The sequence below is a fragment of the Aquila chrysaetos genome, chromosome 16 (assembly GCF_900496995.4).
Source record: "Aquila chrysaetos chrysaetos chromosome 16, bAquChr1.4, whole genome shotgun sequence".
NCBI classification, from domain to species: Eukaryota; Metazoa; Chordata; class Aves; order Accipitriformes; family Accipitridae; genus Aquila; species Aquila chrysaetos.
Genome location: NC_044019.1, coordinates 20,367,690 through 20,388,355, shown reverse-complemented (window position 1 = coordinate 20,388,355; position 20,666 = coordinate 20,367,690). Strand labels below are relative to the sequence as shown.

Sequence of the window (20,666 nt, the reverse complement as noted above, 5' to 3'; positions counted from 1 at the left end):
GGGTTTACTCTTCCTTTAAAGTTCTTAAAGCTGTTGGTTGCTGTAGTGTGATTTGGGCTATGGCAAACAGGAATAATTGCTGAAGAATACAAATTGAAGCTGTCTCTGGTCAATTCTGCAGTTCATCTGAGTCGGTCCATGAAGTACACAGAAGTACAAAGGAAAGGAGTAAAGTAAGCAATAGCGGAGAGGTCGGAACGTAAGAGGCGGCATAAAAGTGGTACTACACACAAATGGGCAGCTACAGATTTGTCAGCAACTCTGTTAATATTAGCAATTAAAATGGTTCTCTGTATTTTAGATGGTTCCACTTGCATGATGTCTGACTGGATTACATGGTCCCCCTGTAGTGTTTCCTGTGGAATGGGAACACGATCTAGAGAAAGATACGTAAAACAATTCCCTGAAGATGGCTCTATGTGCAAAGTGCCTACTGAAGAGACTGAGAAATGTATTGTAAATGAGGAGTGTTGTAAGTATTTTATTTAGCTTTGTAAATCCAGCCAATAGCAGCAGCACTGCCCAAACCATTTTTTCTGAGCTCTACTAGTGAATGATTTTCTCTGTCCATTTTGAATAGCCCCTAGCAGCTGCCTTGTCACTGAATGGGGAGAGTGGGATGAATGCAGTGCCAGCTGCGGCACGGGGATGAAGAGACGACACAGAATGATCAAGATGACTCCTGCTGATGGATCCATGTGCAAGGCAGAAACTACAGAGGCAGAGAAATGCATGATGCCTGAATGCCGTAAGTGTCCATGAGTTCAACCTCTCTGCTATAGAGAGAGGCGTAATTTCTGACACATTGCTCCATCACACAAAGAATATAGTTAAATCAGAAGCAATCCTGCTTTTTCTTGTTCTCCTTAAAATTAGATCCCTTAGGGAATGTGCATTAAGTACCACATTCACCATCAGGATGAGAGTATCAGTAAAAAATATTCAGTGCTACCCGATTACTGTATTACCCATACAGTGATGTGTATATTAGCAAGCCGCACCTAAGCAGCTCTAATTTATGGAATATGAGGTATATTTATTTAATCGTAAGGCTAGAATAAAACAGTGCCCTCTCCTTTTAGCCCATGAACAGTTCAGAAATTGAGGTGTTCCTTTTGTGGAATCAGCCAGTCTCACCCTTACTGTGACTATTGTTTTTAATTTCTCAAGAACTGTTAAGATTTTCATCAAAGACAGAAAGAATTAAGTTTAAAGAGATTTTTGGTAGATAAAATGTGGAAGTATCACATTTTAGACTATATCAATTTGACTTCCAGTTCTGTCCACTGAAACAATCCAGGTTTTTTTACAGGAGTTATGATTGAACATACCTTCTTAAACTATTTATTCCCCGGAAGCACTGGGACTCTGCAGATATGAACAAGCTATAGGAAAAAATAGCAAAGAAAAGTTATTAAAACCAAGCAAACCTTTCAATTTAATATAGTGTTTTCTGAGCTTCTTCAGCAACATCATTCAGCTTGTGGTTCGTTTTGTCCAAAGTGACAACACAGTATAACTGGTTGATGACATATAAAACATAGTACATTTTCCACCTGTATTATTTTCAAAATGTATACCTTCATAATTTATGTATAACAAGAATTCATTACCTTTTTATTTTTGTATTAGATACCATCCCCTGTCTACTCTCTCCTTGGTCTGAATGGAGTGACTGCAGTGTAACATGTGGGAAAGGAATGCGAACCCGGCAAAGGATGCTGAAATCTGCTGCTGAGCTTGGGGACTGCAATGAAGAGCTGGAACAAGCAGAAAAATGCATGCTGCCTGAATGCCGTAAGTGTGGGAAACTCTCTGGAAAGAGGAGGCTAATTATGAGTGTCACAGTCTATGGGTCAAAACTCCTCACCATTTTTTAGCATCACTTCTTAGATAGGAGTGATATCAACTATGGATTTTTTTTTTTTAATTTTTATATTATTATTATTACTATTGTGCATTTTCAGCTATTGAGAGCTGGAATATGACCATGTCTTAATTTCAGCTTGCCTTACTTAACCCCTACACTGAAGACCAATATTGCTTTGGGTATACAGTTTCTGCATATTTAACACACTACAACTTCAGGCAACAGTTTGTGCACTTCCCAGTAGCAAATAAGTCAGAATTATAAAACCTATTTTTTACTCCAATACAGAATGTGTGCTAGGAAGGAAGGAAGAAAAGATTAAAATCACCTGTGTGATTTTTTTAGCTCACAGAAAGAGCACAGAAGAGGCTCGCTCCATCTTTGATACATCTCTGAACTGTACCGTAGCCTTTTTACTGATCTACATCCCTTTTCAACCTGGAGTATCATATAAGCCAGCAGATGGCATGGAGAAAGCTGCATTGATTTTTTACCTTACTCCACCGAAATCCCCCACTTCCTGGGTGGTGCAAATTTCTAGTTGCTTTGCAGTCTTTGTGAAATGTCATAGCCTAAGGCGCTGCTGAATGAATAAGATATGATTGCTTTTAGTGTCCTGTTGCCAGCTAGTTTATGAGGCTTTATAACTAATTACATTATTTTTCACATAAATTATTGGTTAAAAAGGCTTTTACACTGTAATTTGCTAATTCAGCTTTTCTTAAATAACATGAAATATCATTTTGATTATTATTCACTGGGGCTGTAAGTTTTAAGCAGTGTTGAAAGATGAAAACTTTTAGGACATAATGGTATTACGTCTTAACGCACCTCTCCTATGAAGACAGGCTGAGAGAGTTGGGGTTGTTCAGCCTGGAGAGGAGAAGACTCTGGGGAGACCTTACAGCAGCCTTCCAGTACCTCAAGGGGGCTTACAAGAAAGCCAGAGAGGGACTTTTTACAAGGGCATGTAGTGATAGGACAAGGGGTAATGGCTTTAAACTGAAAGAGGGTAGATTTAGATTAGATATTAGGAAAAAATTCTTTACAGTGAGGGTGGTGGGGCACTGGAACAGGTTGCCCAGAGAGGCTGTGGATGCCCCATCCCTGGAAGTGTTCAAGGCCAGGTTGGATGGGGCTTTGAGCAAGCTGGTCTAGTGGAAGGTGTGCCTGCCCATGGCAGGGGCGTTGATGGTTAAAGATGCTCTTTAAGGTCCCTTCCAACCCAAATCATTCTATGATTCTATTAGTGAATTTTGCTTATCACATAACACTACCAGTAAAGCAAGGCTTAGATCTCAGACAGATGCTTTGTAAATATAACTCAATTTTTAACAGCTTTTCATTATAAAACACACATATGGGTGGAAAATTGAAGAAGGCACAGGAGAATTATTTATATGTTCTTTGTAATTTTAGTGATCTGCGAGTACCACTCTTGAAAAAGAAATTGAGGAAAGTGTCAAATAATATTTCTGCTAGAAATGGACTCAAAAAATTGACGTGTAGCCTCACAACATTTGCTGAAAAGACTGGAGGCTTAAGTTGTGTTCATGTATTTAGGGTGTAAAAACTCATTAGGCACATCTGTGTGTTTCTTCTCGACCTTATGTTTAGATCTCGTGGCTTTCATGTAATATTTCTCATTCTTTGCAGCCATTGACTGTGAACTAACAGAGTGGTCCCAGTGGTCTGAATGCAATACCTCATGTGGAAAGGGCCATATGATCAGGACAAGAATGATTAAAATAGAACCACAGTTTGGAGGAACAGCATGCCCAGAAACTGTCCAACGTACAAAATGTCGAGTAAGGAAATGCCTGAGAGGCCCAGGTATGGAAAAAAGGCGCTGGAAAGAGGCCCGGGAGAAAAGGAGAAGTGAACAAGCAAAAAAAAATGTAGATAGTGAGCAATATCCAGGTGAGTGTGAAACCATTTTTTAGTATGCTCATGTGTCTCTGTCTTTTCTGCATATCGGGAGTTGGTGCACAGCTCCACTTCATGCTGCAAGAACATTTTCAGCACTTCAGTCTAGGGAAAGTTTTAGCAATAAAGTAAAGCATACCCACTTTTGATGTTTGCCTGTCACCAAAAATGCGTGACCTAAGTTTAGGGCACGATGGAGAAAGGCTCACATCTGTCCATGTTCTATCGCTGAAAATATTTTAGCTTCTTCACTATAAAATGTGGAATGTGAAAAAAATCTAGAATTTAGACCTAGCAAAGGACTGATTGCAATTTCTGCAGACCTGGGTGATAATCTTTGCATTCAGCTACCTTTGAACTTTGAAAGTATTTGTTCCTGGATCCAATGCTAAATTTCAAAACTGAATTGATTTCTACCTCAATAATCTGATTCAGACTCAGACTGCTCTAAGAGATCTGCTCAGACTGCTTTTTCGATCAGGGACAGTATTATCAAGCACTGATGCCTCAAATCAATAAAACATAACAACTTGTAGTATAGTTTACATTATCTGGATATGAATTACTGCTAAGTTGTGGTTCATGCTTGTACGACATTAAACAGTTTCTTAATTTTATCTGTCTTTTATAACGTAGACAGTAAATTTCTTCTTTGATACATTTTTTCCAGTGTTTGACGAATGCACCTTAATTATACTTAACTGGGGTTTCTTAATTCCTACTGTAATAAACCAGGCAATATGCTTTCTTAGATTCAAAAGATGTAAGTGTGCACACATGCATAGTGGTACACATATTGAGATATGTAGGCTAGACTGAAATACTAAAAACTTAATCAAATTTCTTATTTTTTCAGCTTGTAGGCTGAAACCATGGACTGCTTGGACAGAATGTTCTACACTCTGTGGAGGTGGAATTCAGGAACGCTACATGATGGTAAAGAAGAGGTCCAAAAGTACTCAGTTTACTAGTTGCAAAGACAAAAAGGAGCTAAGAGCATGTAATGTTCATCCTTGTTAACAAAACACAAGGTTTCCAAGTGATGCACTCTGAGCTAAATGGAAAGTCAACCTTGGTTTGGTTTTTAAAACAAAAAAAATATAAAGTGTATATTAGTTTTCATTTTTGCAGTGTGGTTTGCTTTTTAGTCTTGCTGGTGCAAGAAATATATTTTATAAATATTTCCTCACAGATTTATGCTGAGAGTAAATCTTTGGTACTCCAGCCAGCCCTTAACGCATAAAAATAGAAAGTCATTATGAGTCATTTAACTAAAATACAGACATATCTGTGGACATGGAATAGCCATATAGAAATATTACTTGTAAAGACATGGGATGCATGCATATTAACATAACTAAGTTAAAGTAACATGTTTCATATGTGGGAGGATTTCTCTCTCGATTTGATTTTGAAAATCCAAAGCAGTGCCTATGTGATTACACAACTATGCCAAGGAGTCATTTCAGTAATGCTGGTTCAATAATATTAAAGGTGCATGTTTATCTTTTTACACTATTGGGTTAAGCTGATAGTTATAATAATTATCCTATATACTTCTCTTCACATGGATGCTATGGTCCATGCAAAATGGTCTTTGTTTCTTTAAAACTTAAAAAGGAAATAATTTGTGCAGCTCAATAGTGACGTCTGCCCACTACATAGTCACAGTCAAAACAGCACACAAAGAAAACATGTGAATGGCATGCTATATCTAGATGCCATATTCATATATTGGGTGTATCCACTGTCTCTCAAAACGGATACATAACTAACAGAAATTTGTCCAAACACAGAGTCACAACAGCTGTGTCATGGAAAGACTTCCACATGACAGACACTAAAAAAATTAGATTCAGTTTCGTGAGGATGTTAATCACAGGCGAAGAGAGAAAGAGGTTTATAATATAATAAAAACGGTAGAGAAAAGGTGGGCCAGGTTCTCATGCATCCCTTGTAACAAACAAAGGGAACTGAGCCTCTGAAATGAAACAATGACAGCCTCTTAAAATATTAATTACAGATTGACACAAGAATATATTTACAATGGTGTCACTGATGTGTTTTTACTCAGAGTACAGGAGGATCTAAGAGTTACTAGATTTGAGAGAATTACTCATTTGTAGATATATTAGCCAGGATAAATATCTTCCCTGACCTCTTGAGTGATCAACAAACTGCCAGAGATTAGAAGACAGCTCCTCACCATTCTAATTGCTATTTTACGCAGTCTCCTGCAGCGTTTAGCTCTCATCCCTACACAAAATCAGGTGTAGGACCAGCAAGAACTTGGGCTTCACTTGCCATTGGAATATAATTCTGTCCTATAAGTTTAACAATATAACATTAAAGATAAGAGGTGAAGGTGATGGGTTATCTTTTGGCCTAGGAAAGGCAGCATACAGCTATGTCTCTACATAAGTAATAACAATGCACTGAAAATAAAGACTGTTGATACTGACTTAAAACAAGCTTGAGAGAAATGAATGGAGAAAAATTTATTTTATAGTCTCTTTAAACCAGCCTTAAGTAATTTACTCACTTCCTTAACACTCGGTCACAATCCTGAGAACCTGACACCCAGGTTTTAAGTGTCTGCATTTGAAGTGAACCACAACCCACTGAAGCTCTTCAACTCCCCCATCATTACCCTGGGAATCCTCTTGTTACCTCCTTGTACCTGAACGGGCTAGACGGGCTGGTTGCATTACACCGTAGGGCTTTTCATCATCATTTCTCCACTGAACACTGCAAGGGCTGCTCAGGACTTCCACAGCGGTTGCATCCCACCCCCTCAAGGCATTTTACTACTTTTTTTAGATCTGGAATGAAGGGAGGGACAGCGAAATAATGGAACCAACTGCAATGTTAAACCTCTCCCGCCACTGCTACATGAAATGGGTGCAAGCCCACAGTGAACCAAACCAGGAGAAAAAAGAATACAACAAGGTTTAATGCTAGAACCAAACAATTTACATTTTGCACAGCTTGGCTCATTTAATAATATTAATTCAGATAGTTTGCCTCCTTGTGCCTGTTGAAAAATTCTGCAGTTTAGGTCTCTATAGCACTGTCATTACAGTGTAGCAGCAAGACTGTCCCTAAGTAATGTATTTATGACGTTACCTTGCATATTACCCTTTTATGACCAAAAAAAACCAAACAAAAAAAAAAAAACCAAACCAATAAAAAAAACAGTGGAATGGTATAGATACTGGAGGAGTTACTAGCTGAGCGTATTTCAGGTGAAGAGACAGATGGCTGCAGAGAAGGGCTACAGAGATTAACGCCAGGCACTCAGCCAGGGCAGAGCTTCATATGCAATCAAGAGTCACACACAACCTACCTTTGTGAGCTGCTCTTGCTAAGCCTGACCAGAGGCTATCCCAGCTGAGGCTAATCATTCAAAAAAATAACCTTTGACTAAGAAATGTGTGACAGAGTAGTTTTTGTAGGCTTGGATCCATGGGAGCTTGGAGCAGAGGGAGCAGAAGAAGAAAGTTTTTCCTGAATGGAGAAAAAAATGCTGTGAGTTTATGGACTGTATTTTATCTCATCAACCCTTACCACTTGTTCAAGCTAATCTTGCAAAACTCTGCCTGTTTCTGCAAATAATCAATTAAAAACAATGTTATTTTCAATTTCATGTTTGTTCCAGTTAATCAAGCCATTTTGTCTTTTAATTACTCCCTTTGCCAAAGGCTACATAGTCCAAATACACCTTTAGGTATGTAGGAAATACATATTTCTGAATGTGCCCACAAAATTGTCCATTAAAATAATCTGGCATTCCTTTCACTGTGGTTCTTACTAATTTGATTCTCCATATACTTTTTTTTTTCTCCTAGGAGGCTGTTCAGTGTGATTTCCAGTCATTTCTCTTAGGCTCATTAAAGTTATGAATGTTGGAATATTTTTCGCCCCCACCTTGTTAATACATGCAATGACAACATAGATTGCACTGGGTCAGAAGCATGTGATCATTCCTGCCTAGGTTCAGCTTTTTCACACTGTTTTTCTGTTGAAACATTTTACAAGTCACTTGTCTTTCTTCTAACTTGATACAAAAAAAAATATTTAAGCTTGTTACATTTTGTAAAAAAAAAAAAAAAAAAAACCACAAACAAAAACAAATGAAGAAAAAATAAGAGGTTGATTTTCTATTCAGAAAAAAAAGCTCTGATACACAATATGTAGAAGTATTGCATTGTTACTGTAAACTTTCTAGTAGTGTAATAGCCACTGATTATCAGTCAATAAAAATGAGACCTGTTATCTCACTTATCTCCTGAATAATACTGCTAAACTCAAAGCACAGATATCACTCCAGTTTTGTAGAGCTCAACTATCGGATTTTAGCATTGTGTGTATGGTTTTTTTCCTAACATACAAACTGTAGAAGCTTTACACATAATAAAAAAGAAAAGCTAGGGGCTTAACAAATGTACAGTAGGACTCTGTGTGTGCAGCATACAATTTAAACAAAATTTTGTTTGATTGCATTTTTAGAATTCCTTCGTTGTTTTTGTTTGCTGTGGAATTATGAAAAAGCTACCATAAATATTTCTTACCAAAGTCTTGTGTAGATGTTTTGTAGCTGTCTGGCTAACACATTATTATTATTATTTTGGAATAAAGACATCTTTACTATGAATTTTACACTTGTATGAGATTCTGTTCAACCCACGTACTTATCAATATAAGGAGTCAAGTCATGCTCTTATTTACATTTCACTTCTGTTCAAGCTAACAGGATATCTGGAGTGAGCTGGAATGACTAGAGCCAGTCATTCTTTCCAATCGGAAGTCATTTACACTGAGGTTTTTGTCAGATAGTTTCTTTTTCTTTAGAAATCACAGGCTAACTTAGGATCGTTGCTCAAATTACCCTGTATTACTCTCATGTAGGTTTTGTTGCTGTTGTTGGTTTTTAATAAAAGAGAAACTATTTAAAAGAATACATTTTAAAGCCTGGTGACGTATGAATGGAAAAATTGTTAAAGGAACTTTGAAAAAGTCTGAGATTTTGTGAACCTTTCAACTGACATTTTGTGCGACTACATTATTTAGGTACGCTGTGAGCATGAGTACAGCACTGGTAATTACACAGAAAAGTACAGGAGTTTGGAGGAGCCGCTCAGCAAAGCTGCTGCTGTAGAAATGCAAATATAAGTAACATCTTGCAGCCAGCTAAAGTGACCGGTGTGGTTGTGAAAAAACGCTATTCAAACTAAAGCGTAACAAAGCTGAGGTGGACCTAGAGGTGGATGCCTGGAGGTGACAAGCTAGGAGTTGCTTACTGAAAACTGAGGGCAGCGTCTTGTCCATTAAAACTCCCTTGGCGTTTAGCTGTTTGCTCTCACTAGAAAAATGCTCGGTGTTTCCAAGCAGCTGTCTGGAGGCAGGTTTGTCAGCGTGTACAACAGCAGCATGAGGCACCCCAGCAGCGCTGCTCGCCTGCAAAGAGCTGTCTACCGACCGAGCATCTCTGCTCCAGCGGCGCTGGGCGACTCGGAGAGGGACCAAGCCTCTGCTGCCAAGTCTCTCTCTTCAGATACTCTGCCGTAGCATCATTCCATTTTTCGAAGCACTAAGGCAGATTAACTCACTTCCCTGCTTTTGTTTGTTGGCAAATAGGGGAGTTTCAGCAAAAATTGCTAATCCTTTTGTCTTCAAATAAGACCAACAGCACCGACCCTGCCTAGCTTGAGCAGAGCAGCCATTGCAGTGCCAGAGTAACAGCAGCCTGGCTTAGAGGACAAGTCCACTGGACACCGTCACATCACGTATAACCAACGGAGACAGCCTTTCTGAAGGACACTTTACAGTATCCAAGTGACCCAACTAACTCTTTCTCCACTGACAATGAGAAGCGAAGTGAATTTATGGAGCAATTTAATGTTCTGGCACAGTGAATGGCGAGACATCTGGAACAGCAATCATGATCTTATGGCCCATAAAGTTGTATCAGACCAGCTTTTCCTCGGAAGGGGTCACAGAGCGCCTAAGTCAGCACAGTGGACATATGGCCTCTAAATGCCAGCCATCCAAGTGACTGCTTAGGACCTACTTGACAGTATGCCTGCCCTAACTTAGGATGCTCTCATTTGTATGGCCGACACACCTAAACCATAACCAGCATAGCAGAAAGGTGATGGGTAGCGCAGGTCCTCAACCATGATTTGTAATATGAGTAAATCAATTAACTCTCCTTCTAGAGGTATCTGCCGTTCTCAGGCCCACATATACTGACTTTCTGGGATGGGAAGAAAACTAGCAAAACCCTGAAATTATGCACAGGTCAGCTAAAATCTGAAGCCTATCACTGTAGACTATTTAACAACTATCGTTTCCATTTCTGATATAATTATTAATGCCACAACATATTGTCACATGGCTATGCTCTTAACTGCGAAGCAAAATATAGTGTATACGTGTGCACGTGCGTGTGTGTATAAATACATATATATATGGTATACAGAGCATACATACTCACACAATTTTTTCATGTTTTGTTTCCACTTAGGAAGCAGCACACTAACTACTAGGGGAAAAAAAAACCCAACCTTTACCAGTAAATTGAAATGTGCTTAAACATCTCTTGGTACCAAGTTTCAGGCACTTGGTGTTCTTTGCTCCACATGCAAACCCATTTAAGATCTTTATTGCAATGATTTCAACTTTAGGACTCAGTCACTTCATGCAGTGTTGTGCAAAACAAAGCAATTACAGGCCACCTGAATGATATTGAGTTCTGTATCCTCTGGTTTCCAAAAGACAGAACAGTTTGTGCCATAACTGATGGGCACATTAACTGCTCAGTAGGCAATGACATTTTTCACATGTGGCCTTAATGCATCTAAAATGCTAACGCTTGGAGCTCTGCATTCTTCTCATCTTCTTCATAAAAGTCCTAGGGAACATTGTTTACTCCACCATCAGTAATAAACTTGCAAACGCTGAGACAGGGAAGTCCTCCCTTTCTGCTTACTTATCACATTTCCACAAGTGGAAGAAATGAAGCCTCTCACAACTCCCAATTTGCTTCCTTTTCATCAGCAAATGGCAGGGTATTTTGAAATAGGTCTTAAAATATACATTTGATGTAAGTTTCAAAGAGAGATCAGAGGTTGCTTCCAAACACAGTGAGCATTTCTCACCACCCCTCTCACTGCACTGTTTGAACCAGCAGTGGCATTGCAGGCGAAGGCCTACGTGCGACTCGGACAGACGTCTCTTAGGGACTCCATCAGGAATCTGTGGCAGCATTTGGAAAATCGCCCGCTGTCTTTGAAAGGCCAAAAACCCCTGCATGTCGCCTCCATTGTGCCAGCCACCACCTCAGTGTACTTCGTGGGCTCAGCCTCAAAGCCGTCCCAGTCACCACAGTCAAGACAGTGCCAACTCAACAGCCTCTCCATGGAGCTTGGACATGCCAAGAGACAACGCTTTACAGGGAAAGGCCAAGGGCACAGTACAACGCCTGCCTTTTAGGGCGTATCAGAAGTTCTGGGTTTACGCACAACAGGCGGGTTTAGGCACACTGTGAATCCCCAGATGTGGTGAACAATCACACTCTTGGTGCTCACCCATTCACACTGGAAGTAACCAAGGGCCTTAAACACTCGCCTACCCGAGGCCCAAATGCAGAAAGGACTCCAAAGCAGTATGGTGTGTACCAAACCACCTCTACCTAAACTGCCTTTTATCTGTAAAAAGAGAGTGAGTGCACATGCATATAAAGAAAAAGAAAGCAAACAGGACACATGACTAAATCACAGAATCTTTCCAAGCAATGCTCTCTCTTCCACCCAAAGAGCTGGATGATGCTGAAAAAAAGCCATCCCCTCCCTGTGCCTGCAGTGGCTGGGGCTAGCGCAGAGAAGGAGGTATGATTGAGTCTATACAGAAAGCACCAGTACCTCAGTCACAGTTGCTCTGCCAATACTGCCTGTAAAACTAGACTGGACAGGACTAGAGCTAGAGTTAGAAGAATAAAGAAGTCCCAGAGCTGACTTCCTTGCAGCAGCATCCAGCTTTGGGGAGGTGGTGAGCACCACATGGGGAGAGCCAGTGGCTCATCCCTGCATCTGAATAGCTTGATGCTCGGGCCAGCAGAACGAGGGGTCCCAAAAGCATCCTCCAGCTCCTGGAGAGGTAGAGTGAGGACAACACGTAAGAGTAGCCAGTGGCGCATCCACAAAGCCTCCTTAAGTAACCCCCCGCCCAGACAGGACTAACAAGGTTAGGGTTAGGATTTATACTTTTGTGTATCAATATAAGCACTGAGCCGAGGGACCTAGGCCAACAGCTGAAAAAAACGTAGATAATAGATGCCACACTTCACCCATAAACCTTGAGGTATTACATATAATTTTCCCAGAATACTTTATCAACATAAGTCAGAAGTTAAAAACAACCAAAAAGAAGGTTTTTACTTACAGAATCCTTAAGCCCACTTGAGGGAACCAAACCAATGTCTAGAAAAGAAAAGAAGGGGTCTAGATTATAATTTTAAAAATGTGAAAGTGGTCTATATCATGAGTTCAAAATGCATGAAGTGTTATGAATGGAAGAATACAATTTTTATACCACTTACATAAAAAAAAAATACGTGGAGAACAAGACGGAAGTACTGTTCCTGTACTTGTACAAGTGCAAACAAGCAGCTATATTATTTAGAAAGGTTAAAACATTTACGCTCTATCCCAGAAATCTCCGTCAAAGGAAGAGACGAGTATTTGTTGTACTGTGTACTTGCAAACATATAGTTCTGCTTCCTTTTCTTTGACATGTTTCAACTTCTAGTTTATATCTACCTTAAATATCGGGAATGAGCATAAATATCTGTAAATAGATCATTCCTGAAGGACACAGCGGTGTACAGAAAGGAATATTGATCTCAATGTATGTGCATACACAGACTTGAAATGTCTTTACTGGAACCCTACCTACCAGAGAAATAAAATCACAGCCCACTAGATGGCACTGGAAGCCAACACAGACAGCTGCGAGTTTAAAAAGCAAAATGCTAAAACCCCAACTAAGCAATAGAGTCTACATGCACAGTACCACTGATCGCAAGGATCCGCACAGGGTGTAAGTCAGCATTTTTCTCTCTGTATCTGCCAGCTCACGACTGCCGACACCTAGAGCCTCACCACTGCAGACGTGCCGGGTACCTCGCAGGGAGGCATGAATCTTGTCCCAACCTTCTTTAATTAGCTGCAGAAATGCTAGTGGATGCAAATTGTATGGGAAGGGGGCGACAGGGAGGTAGTGGAATGAGCTAACAATCTATTTTCTGCCCATGAAGACACAGACCCCTGTGGACTGCTCTTCCAGTGAGGCATCCATACCTTCCCCTAGCGAAAAAGCATTTTTATGAATCTTCGGAAGCAGCTACCCTGCAGAAATCCTACAGTCCAGGCAATAAACCACTCGGCGAGGAGGCAGGAGGCCTAGGGCTTCAGACAGTCCTGCAAGGGAGGGCAAAGGAGACGAGGTTTAAAGCCAACCTCCCCGAGTGCTCCTGCTGGGGCACAGGGGCTGGCGACCGAGCTGAGCCCGGGGCCGTAGCCGGGCTTCCCGAGGCGCCCGCAGGGCTGGCACGGAGGAAAATGCGTTGGCTGAAGCCAGAGTTAGAACCACGCATTGGGTTTTGAGGCTGATGTGACTCAAGAGTCATTTTGGTGCCTAGGTTCTTCTTTGGTAAGGTTTTCTGTACTCAAGACAGTAAAGCACCTGCTGTGGTGGCATTATTTTATTCACCACTATTATGTAAAGATAAGCACTTTTTGGGTGAAAATGGTTTAGAACTGTTAAGAAGTCTGGATGACTTACACAGCCTGTGCACAGAAAAGCAGCCGCAGCCTTCACCTGGTTGATTTGCGCGCAACGGGCAGCTACACCACATAGTACTCCTACCTACATAAAATCTCTTCTGTGCTCATATAAAGCATAGCTTACAGGACTGGAAAGCTTTTCTCTTCTCAAAAAGCATTTAGAAAGCATTGTCTTTGTGAAAAGCCATCCAGGAAGAATTACTGTGTCATGTACAACGATCCACACACCATTAACAAACGGCAAAGTACTCCTTACCATTTAACATAAATAATGCAAAAAAAGAAAATCAGTAATACTTATTTTGTACAAGTTTTAAGTCATGTCCAGCTTCACGCTGCCAGGCAGGATCACCTTCCTGTCCTCCCGTAAGCGGGACCCGCAGCACGTGCCACGCTACGTGTTCCATCAAACACGTTCCAGCCCATAATAAAACCGTACTAGAGCAAAGGCGGTGCCGCGCCCCAGCAGGGATTTCAAGCTTAGGACAGGTGCTCCTGCAGCGAAGGTCGTTCAGTGACCCCTGCATACCGCTGCCACACCGACAATAAAACCAGGCGGTAAGGAGAGCGACGGGCACGCTTGCCAGGATGCTGAGAATCTGCTTTGCTCTGGGAACCCTTCACCCCCCTCCACCGTGCACTGAAGAGCTTGCATAACAACACGTTCGTACTGCTCGGCACACAACCCCCAGACCTTTTCAGTACCACGCCGCGCTCCCGGCGAGAAACCTGGAGAAACGTTGGCTGAGCTCACGACGAGCAGGGACCAGAGAGGGCACGGTGCGCGCCGACCGGCGCGGCATCACGGCGAGAGGGCTGGCCGGCTCGGGCGGGAGCAGCGGGACAAACGTACCAATGTAGGGACAGCTCTAGGTTTGCCCTTTTTTCTTCAAAGTCAGATCACGTAAAGTCATTTGCTGGGTCATCTAAAAGACATCGATGACAGAAATACACCTTTCAGATTTGGGGTGTTAGGAACAAGGAGGCCCAGGTTCAAAATGCTTTATGTCTTTCTTGGAAAAACAAATGAAAATGTTAGCTTATGCCACTAGTTCGGTATAATACATAAAGTTTTTTGGCTCAGAATCGGACAAGGGAAAACAAACCTGAAAAATTAATCTTTTGGCGATTAAACAGAACTTTAAAAACTTCATATGCAAGTACCAATTTAGGAACATTTTCACTGCAGCTGAAGTTAAATATTTTAAATGCATTGTTTTGTTTCACATGAGCTAACTGTTTCAAAACAGCTTTTTATCTTTTTTCACATTAAAGTACATTCTAAAATTAAAACAGTCTTACAAGTCAAGAAAACAGTGGCCTTCCTTGTCAATTTTGATGTAATTTGGAAAATGTTTTTAGCGTGAGTCACCTAACAAAGCAGAACATTTAAAATTCTTTATAAAATAAGATAAATTATTAAATGTTATTTTTTCTATTTTTGCCAATTAGGAAAAAAAAAAAAAATCAAGGTTTCGATTATCAGTAAGAAAAAAACATATGTATATTATTCCAAGTAAAAGTTACCAAACTAATTCTCATTTACAGTAGGCGCTGCTTTACTAATTAAGGTACAAGTATTATATTGGCAATTAGAATACACAATACGCAAAGAATACTCCTAACGTTTTTTATTATATGAATGATAAAAAGTGCTTATTTACTCAATTTAGAATTTAAAATGTAAAATGTAACTACCAGCCAACTTAATATTCCTTTAAAGTATTGGATTTCTTACTGAGGTTTCTCTTTTCTGTTTATACTTGGACCATTAGGTAAAAATTTATGGTATGCACTAGCGTACAGAGCATCCTGCCTGCAACATTTCAAGAAGGGAAGAGTTGTTGGAGGAGTAATTTCATGAGCAGAGCTGTACTTCCACGCAGTCTTCTCCGACCACAGGGCTAACAGGACATGTGGGGAATGGGTTTTGCCCTTTTTTGTATTGCTAGAAGCTGAAGTGCAGCATTTTTTCTAAAGTAGTATTAAAAAATACGTCTGGGGCTTGGTATGTCTATCTTCTGTATATCCGTTTAATACGTTTAAATACATTCACAATTAATAGTTTGCTTTCCTGAAATAGTTTGCTCTCAGATGCATTTTTTAGAGCTTTGCATTTCTATGGTGACCAAAACCAGACTAGCTTCTCTAACTGGGGACAACTCTGTTATTTCTGTCCTGCTGCAGTGATCTTTTTGTTTTCTATTTGTAGCTAAAAAGAAAAACTACAGAAAAAAGAAGACAGAGCTGATTGTACAGAACACACCTCTGACTGAGGCAGAGGGTGTTTATTTTTGCGTTTCATTAATTCCAGGAAAATTAATTTCAATTAATTTCTTGAGTTCCTTCAGTTAATCACTTGAAGCTCTTTCCAAAAGAAAGAAACGTGCAGAAAGAAAACCCGTAACCTCTGCATCCAGACCAGGCTGGAGTCCCCATCCGAGACCCCTCCCGCGGGTCCGCGGGCGGCACGGTGCAGAACAGCTATCGAACACGGTGGCTTTGCTCTTCCCAAGCCACCCAAGCCCCAGCAAGCAGCTCAGGCACGGAGCCGGGCGAGGGAGCAGGGTGAGGAACAGGAGCAAGCAGAGCTCCCCGTAAATCAGCAGAGCGCTTTCGACTCGAGAGAGCTATGAAGCTAGACCTGCTGCGAAATGCTATCTGGCTCACCCGCACAAATCCAGACCCGCCAAGCACCAACAGACAACCGCGAGCAGGTCAGACTATGCCTGTAAAAGATGACGGGCTGCTGCAATCCGAAGGGGCTCTAGGATGTCACGTCAGTTCTTCAGGCACCTACTGAACATAGCTCCAACTCAGAACAAACTCCTTACACGCTCTAAAATATCGCCATCTCTTGAGAGCGAGATTTCTCTTTTAATTAAGAATGTACTTTGGAGCAAAATCACTTTGGTGTAGATCCAATAAAGAACTCTGACTGTTCAAATCATCAACATCGTCATGCTTAAGCTTGAGGTACGTGGCCCAAAGAACATACAATAATTTAGGCATCTGAAGTCTCTCACTGAATGTTTTGGAAGAGCCAGGCCCCTCAGAATTGATCCCGTAAATAACAGCAGGGAAATGATTGCTCAACCCCCCATTTTCAAACTGCTCCTTTAGGTCTATTGTCTTCCCTGAGCTACTCCTGCTGGCACGAAGTGATTATGTTAAAGTAACTGGATGCTGGGTGATATGACTACAGAGCAGCTGGAACAAAGCACAATCTCCGCAGAGCAAACTTTGCTTGTGATACAACAAAACCTGCTCCCTCTTCCCTCCCCTCAAATCCCCAAAGACCAGAATGTTACAAAAGCAAGAACTAGGTTGCTATGACTACTATAAATTAACATCAACATCTTCTCCTTAACACTGTCCTTCTTAAAAATCTAGGGTTTAATCATATAATATATTTTGAATCTTAATCTAAAATTTTCCATATGATGTTTCTGATTTAATGTATGCTAAAATTGTTCAGATATTTCAAGAATTCATTTAAGAGAACATGTAGTGCTTTGCCCACAGTTAATTTTTACAACCCACCACGTATTGTAGCAGGGACTTACGATTTGGCAGGGAGGATGTCTTCTTATCATTAGTGAGAGGAAGACGCTCATCTTTCTGTCTTCACAAAGAACCACACATGGATAAACTAGGCAGTTTTACATGGAACCTCAGTGTACGCCAACAGGCTCTAACTGACGAACGTCCCCCGGGGCTCCCAGGTGGGTTTCGCTGGCCAGGGAGCTGCAGGCAGGCTCAGCCCTCGCCCCGGGTCCTCGCCCGAGCTTTGCTGTGACTGCTCTTGCACCGTGCCGGCCTCGGAGCTGCCTCGGGCCGACGGGCTCGTCTGGTCATCTGAGCTCGTGGCTGACCCTTGCTACCGTCGCCGGACCCGCTCTGCCCTTCTTGTTTGGGCAGCTCTGCGTAACTCAGAAAACGTCGTGCCCTGAGCACGCAACGGCTACAAAAGAGCGCAACTGCGAAAAGATGCGCGGCTGCAGGCGGGCTGGCGTGGTACGCAGCAGACGGGTCAGCAGAGAAGCGCGATGCCGCCACATGGCTCTTGCCTGCGCAGTGTGTCCCACAGAGTCACTTACTTCTAACTACAGTGCCCAGCTCTCCCCACGCGTTCTGGGAGGACAGGCAAAAGTTGGGCTGCAGAGCCAAAACTAGTTTGTGGGACCAGCTCTCTACACCTCCATGCTTCATTTGTAAAGAAGGACCGATAACAATTTCTTCTCCAATTTTTTCGCCTATTTAGATTGGGGAGTGGGTTAGATCAGACATTGTTTTATAGTATGTTGTTTAGAGTAATGGGTCTTTACACCTTTCTCATTCACTATGTGTTTCTTCAGTGGAGTAATAATAATGTCTGAAAACCTGATCTCTGCAAAAACGATTCTTCCCTGTAGAAAAAAAGACTGACAAAGTGAATTGATCATACTTTCTTCCCAAAATAGGGTTAAGGTTGTGCCTGTTTTGAATCCTATTAGTAAATTACATTACTCAAGCCAACATCTCTATTTGCTACAGCGAAATTACAAATTAACCCCCTTTAAAAGTAGGTCAGCTCACATCACCTAAAAGATCAGTAGTGTGTGATCAATCTTAATATCGTTATCAAGTAATCTGTAGAAAACTGTTTGGCAGACAATGCACTTTGACTCCATGCCCAGGGCTTCTGCTTTGTGATTAATGATTGTGCTATTCCCCATTTGTCCCCTGATAAGTTACACCTGTCCACCACTTAAGCAGACTTCATCTGAAATTCATGGAAGCATTAAAAATCACCAAAAGGGAAAGAAGAACAAAAGAGGAAAAATGTTCTCAGTATTTAAGAAAAAGTTGCTGGAAGTTCACATTTCAGCCTTACTCTTTGACAATCATATACTTTCAGAGTACATCTGATTTAATGCTTTCCAGATGTATACAATACTTTTTACATGTATGAGACTGAACATATGCTTACCATTAAAGGAGATTTTTCCCATTGTACTATTATCCAACCCACCAAAAGAATAGAATTTATTGTCTACAGGTCAGACTAAATTCAGCTGCAGTCCTCTAAATACCAGCTGGTAAACCTGTGTAACGTATGGATAGTGGATACTTGTGTGATGCCATTTACTGAAACGACATATTTTTGTCCCGCAGTATTTTCTCAAAAGGTTATTGACTGAATCATTGCTGACTGATTTACTGCCGTATGCGAACCATCTCCTTTGGCTGCTGCCAGCGCTGCAGTTCATCTAGACACAGGAGGCCAGCAAAAGGCTCTTAGCTGCTCAAGATCTATGTCTGCCCTTCAAGTGGGATTTATACATGGCATGGACTTAATTTTGGATTAAATGCAATTGTGAATACCATTAATGATTAACACGATTATAGTTTCCTCGGGTGGCTGTTTCATACCATGAAACGCTGGGTAGCTAAAAAGGCTTAATGGCCGAAAAAAAGTGAAAAGTGCCTTCCTCCCTGCTTGTCTTGGACTAACTACTGGTCCACACCCCCAGTTGTGCCAGTACAACTATTTGTGGGATTGAACTGTGCTCAGGGTACCACCCTGGCTTAAAATGAAAGCAGAAACTGAGGGGTGCATGCTACTGCACTGGGACAGAGACAAACTGCAGGCAGTAAAAATAGCCTTAAACTGACATTGTCACAGGACACTTTGTTACGTCTTCAACAGACACATGATAGAGAGCACCCAACAGGCAGAATAAGAATTACATAAATACCAAATATAACTTACATATTAACAAACACCCATAGCTGTTTGCTTCATTTACTCCGGCATCTGTAATAACAATACCATTTGAACAATGCAAGGACAGGAGCAGGATTTTGACCTCGTATTTAAATTCTGAGGCATTATAATGTTATACACAGCTGCATTTTGCTTCGTTTGTTTTTCCTGACAGAGAATATTTCCTGTTAATTTTTTCCAAACAGCTTACTGGCAAAAGATGGTGCCACGTATTGGCATTTTATAACTGTGGCTAGCTCGGCCATGTGGTGAGCAGAGGAGCCTACACCTACCCCGCCCTCCAAAAAAACCCTTTTAAAATAAACAACTTGACTGTTCAGAACTGGAAAAATATTTCCTCCAAAAATCTTACCAAGAAAAATAATGGGTGGGTGCTTTCAAGGTAATTTTGGTGTTTTCTCAGGCAAAACTTGGGAATATGTTCAGAACCTAGTTCAGTACATTTCCTGCATGAGTCTATGGAAGACAAACAACCCAGTGATTTCAACAAGATTTCAGTGTGTTAAAGAGGAAATAATTTGAACAGCATTTCTTGGAGCTTTTTTGCTCTTTTAGAAACTCCTCAGTACCCTCTTGCGTTCTTTGATTTAATATTTAAAGAAATATTAATCGATCTCTCTGGGAGGCCTATAAAACTGAGTGCATCTCTGGCTGCAATAAAGCCAGCAGAGATTGTATAAAAACATAACATTCACATGGCTGATACTTAACTCCTCAAGAGATTCCTAATTCTTTATATCTCCTAGTTACACATTTCCTGCAGCCAAGAGATGACTAAAATGATTTAACTGAATTTCACAACTTCGCAGATAATAACCGAGAACAGCAGGCAAAATTGCAGCAAAAAAGCAAACATCTTTCCTCCCCTCCTCAACATGACTCTATTTCAGTGGCTTGCTTCACAAAATAAACAACCTTCCCAGCACAAAAAGCAGTATGAATCCTGCGATTTTAAATTAAGGTATGTGAGGGTTGTTTGGGTTTTTTTTAAATCTACATTATAAAACACAATTTTTTTTTTATGAAACACAAGTGCCCTGTGTAAAGTTCTCCTTGCAGCCTTGAACGGACACCTTGCCTTGTACGTGCTAGAAAAGGTGGTATCTAAAGGCACAGATATCTTCCTCTGCCAGAGGGCTGAACCTGCAAGCATTTGATAGTAGTAAGAGATACAGAAATACAGTCCCCATCCCTTCCCCTGACATTAAGCAGTTCTTCTCATCAGAACCAGTGAAGCTCCCTCGTAGAAGGGTGT

General features: G+C 41.0%; 1 protein-coding gene across 1 annotated transcript in view; it reads left to right on the top strand.

Moving 5' to 3' along the window:
* The window catches only part of SPON1 (spondin 1), a 203,452-nt gene extending 195,002 nt beyond the window's left edge, over positions 1–8,450 (top strand). Inside the window, exons 12-16 of the mRNA XM_030038164.2 lie at positions 302–472; positions 581–748; positions 1,633–1,797; positions 3,527–3,790; positions 4,653–8,450. Coding sequence (XP_029894024.1) covers positions 302–472; positions 581–748; positions 1,633–1,797; positions 3,527–3,790; positions 4,653–4,816 — 932 coding nt within the window. The 3' untranslated portion in view covers positions 4,817–8,450. The remainder of the gene's footprint in view (positions 1–301; positions 473–580; positions 749–1,632; positions 1,798–3,526; positions 3,791–4,652) is intronic.
* Positions 8,451–20,666: the final 12,216 nt, after the last annotated feature.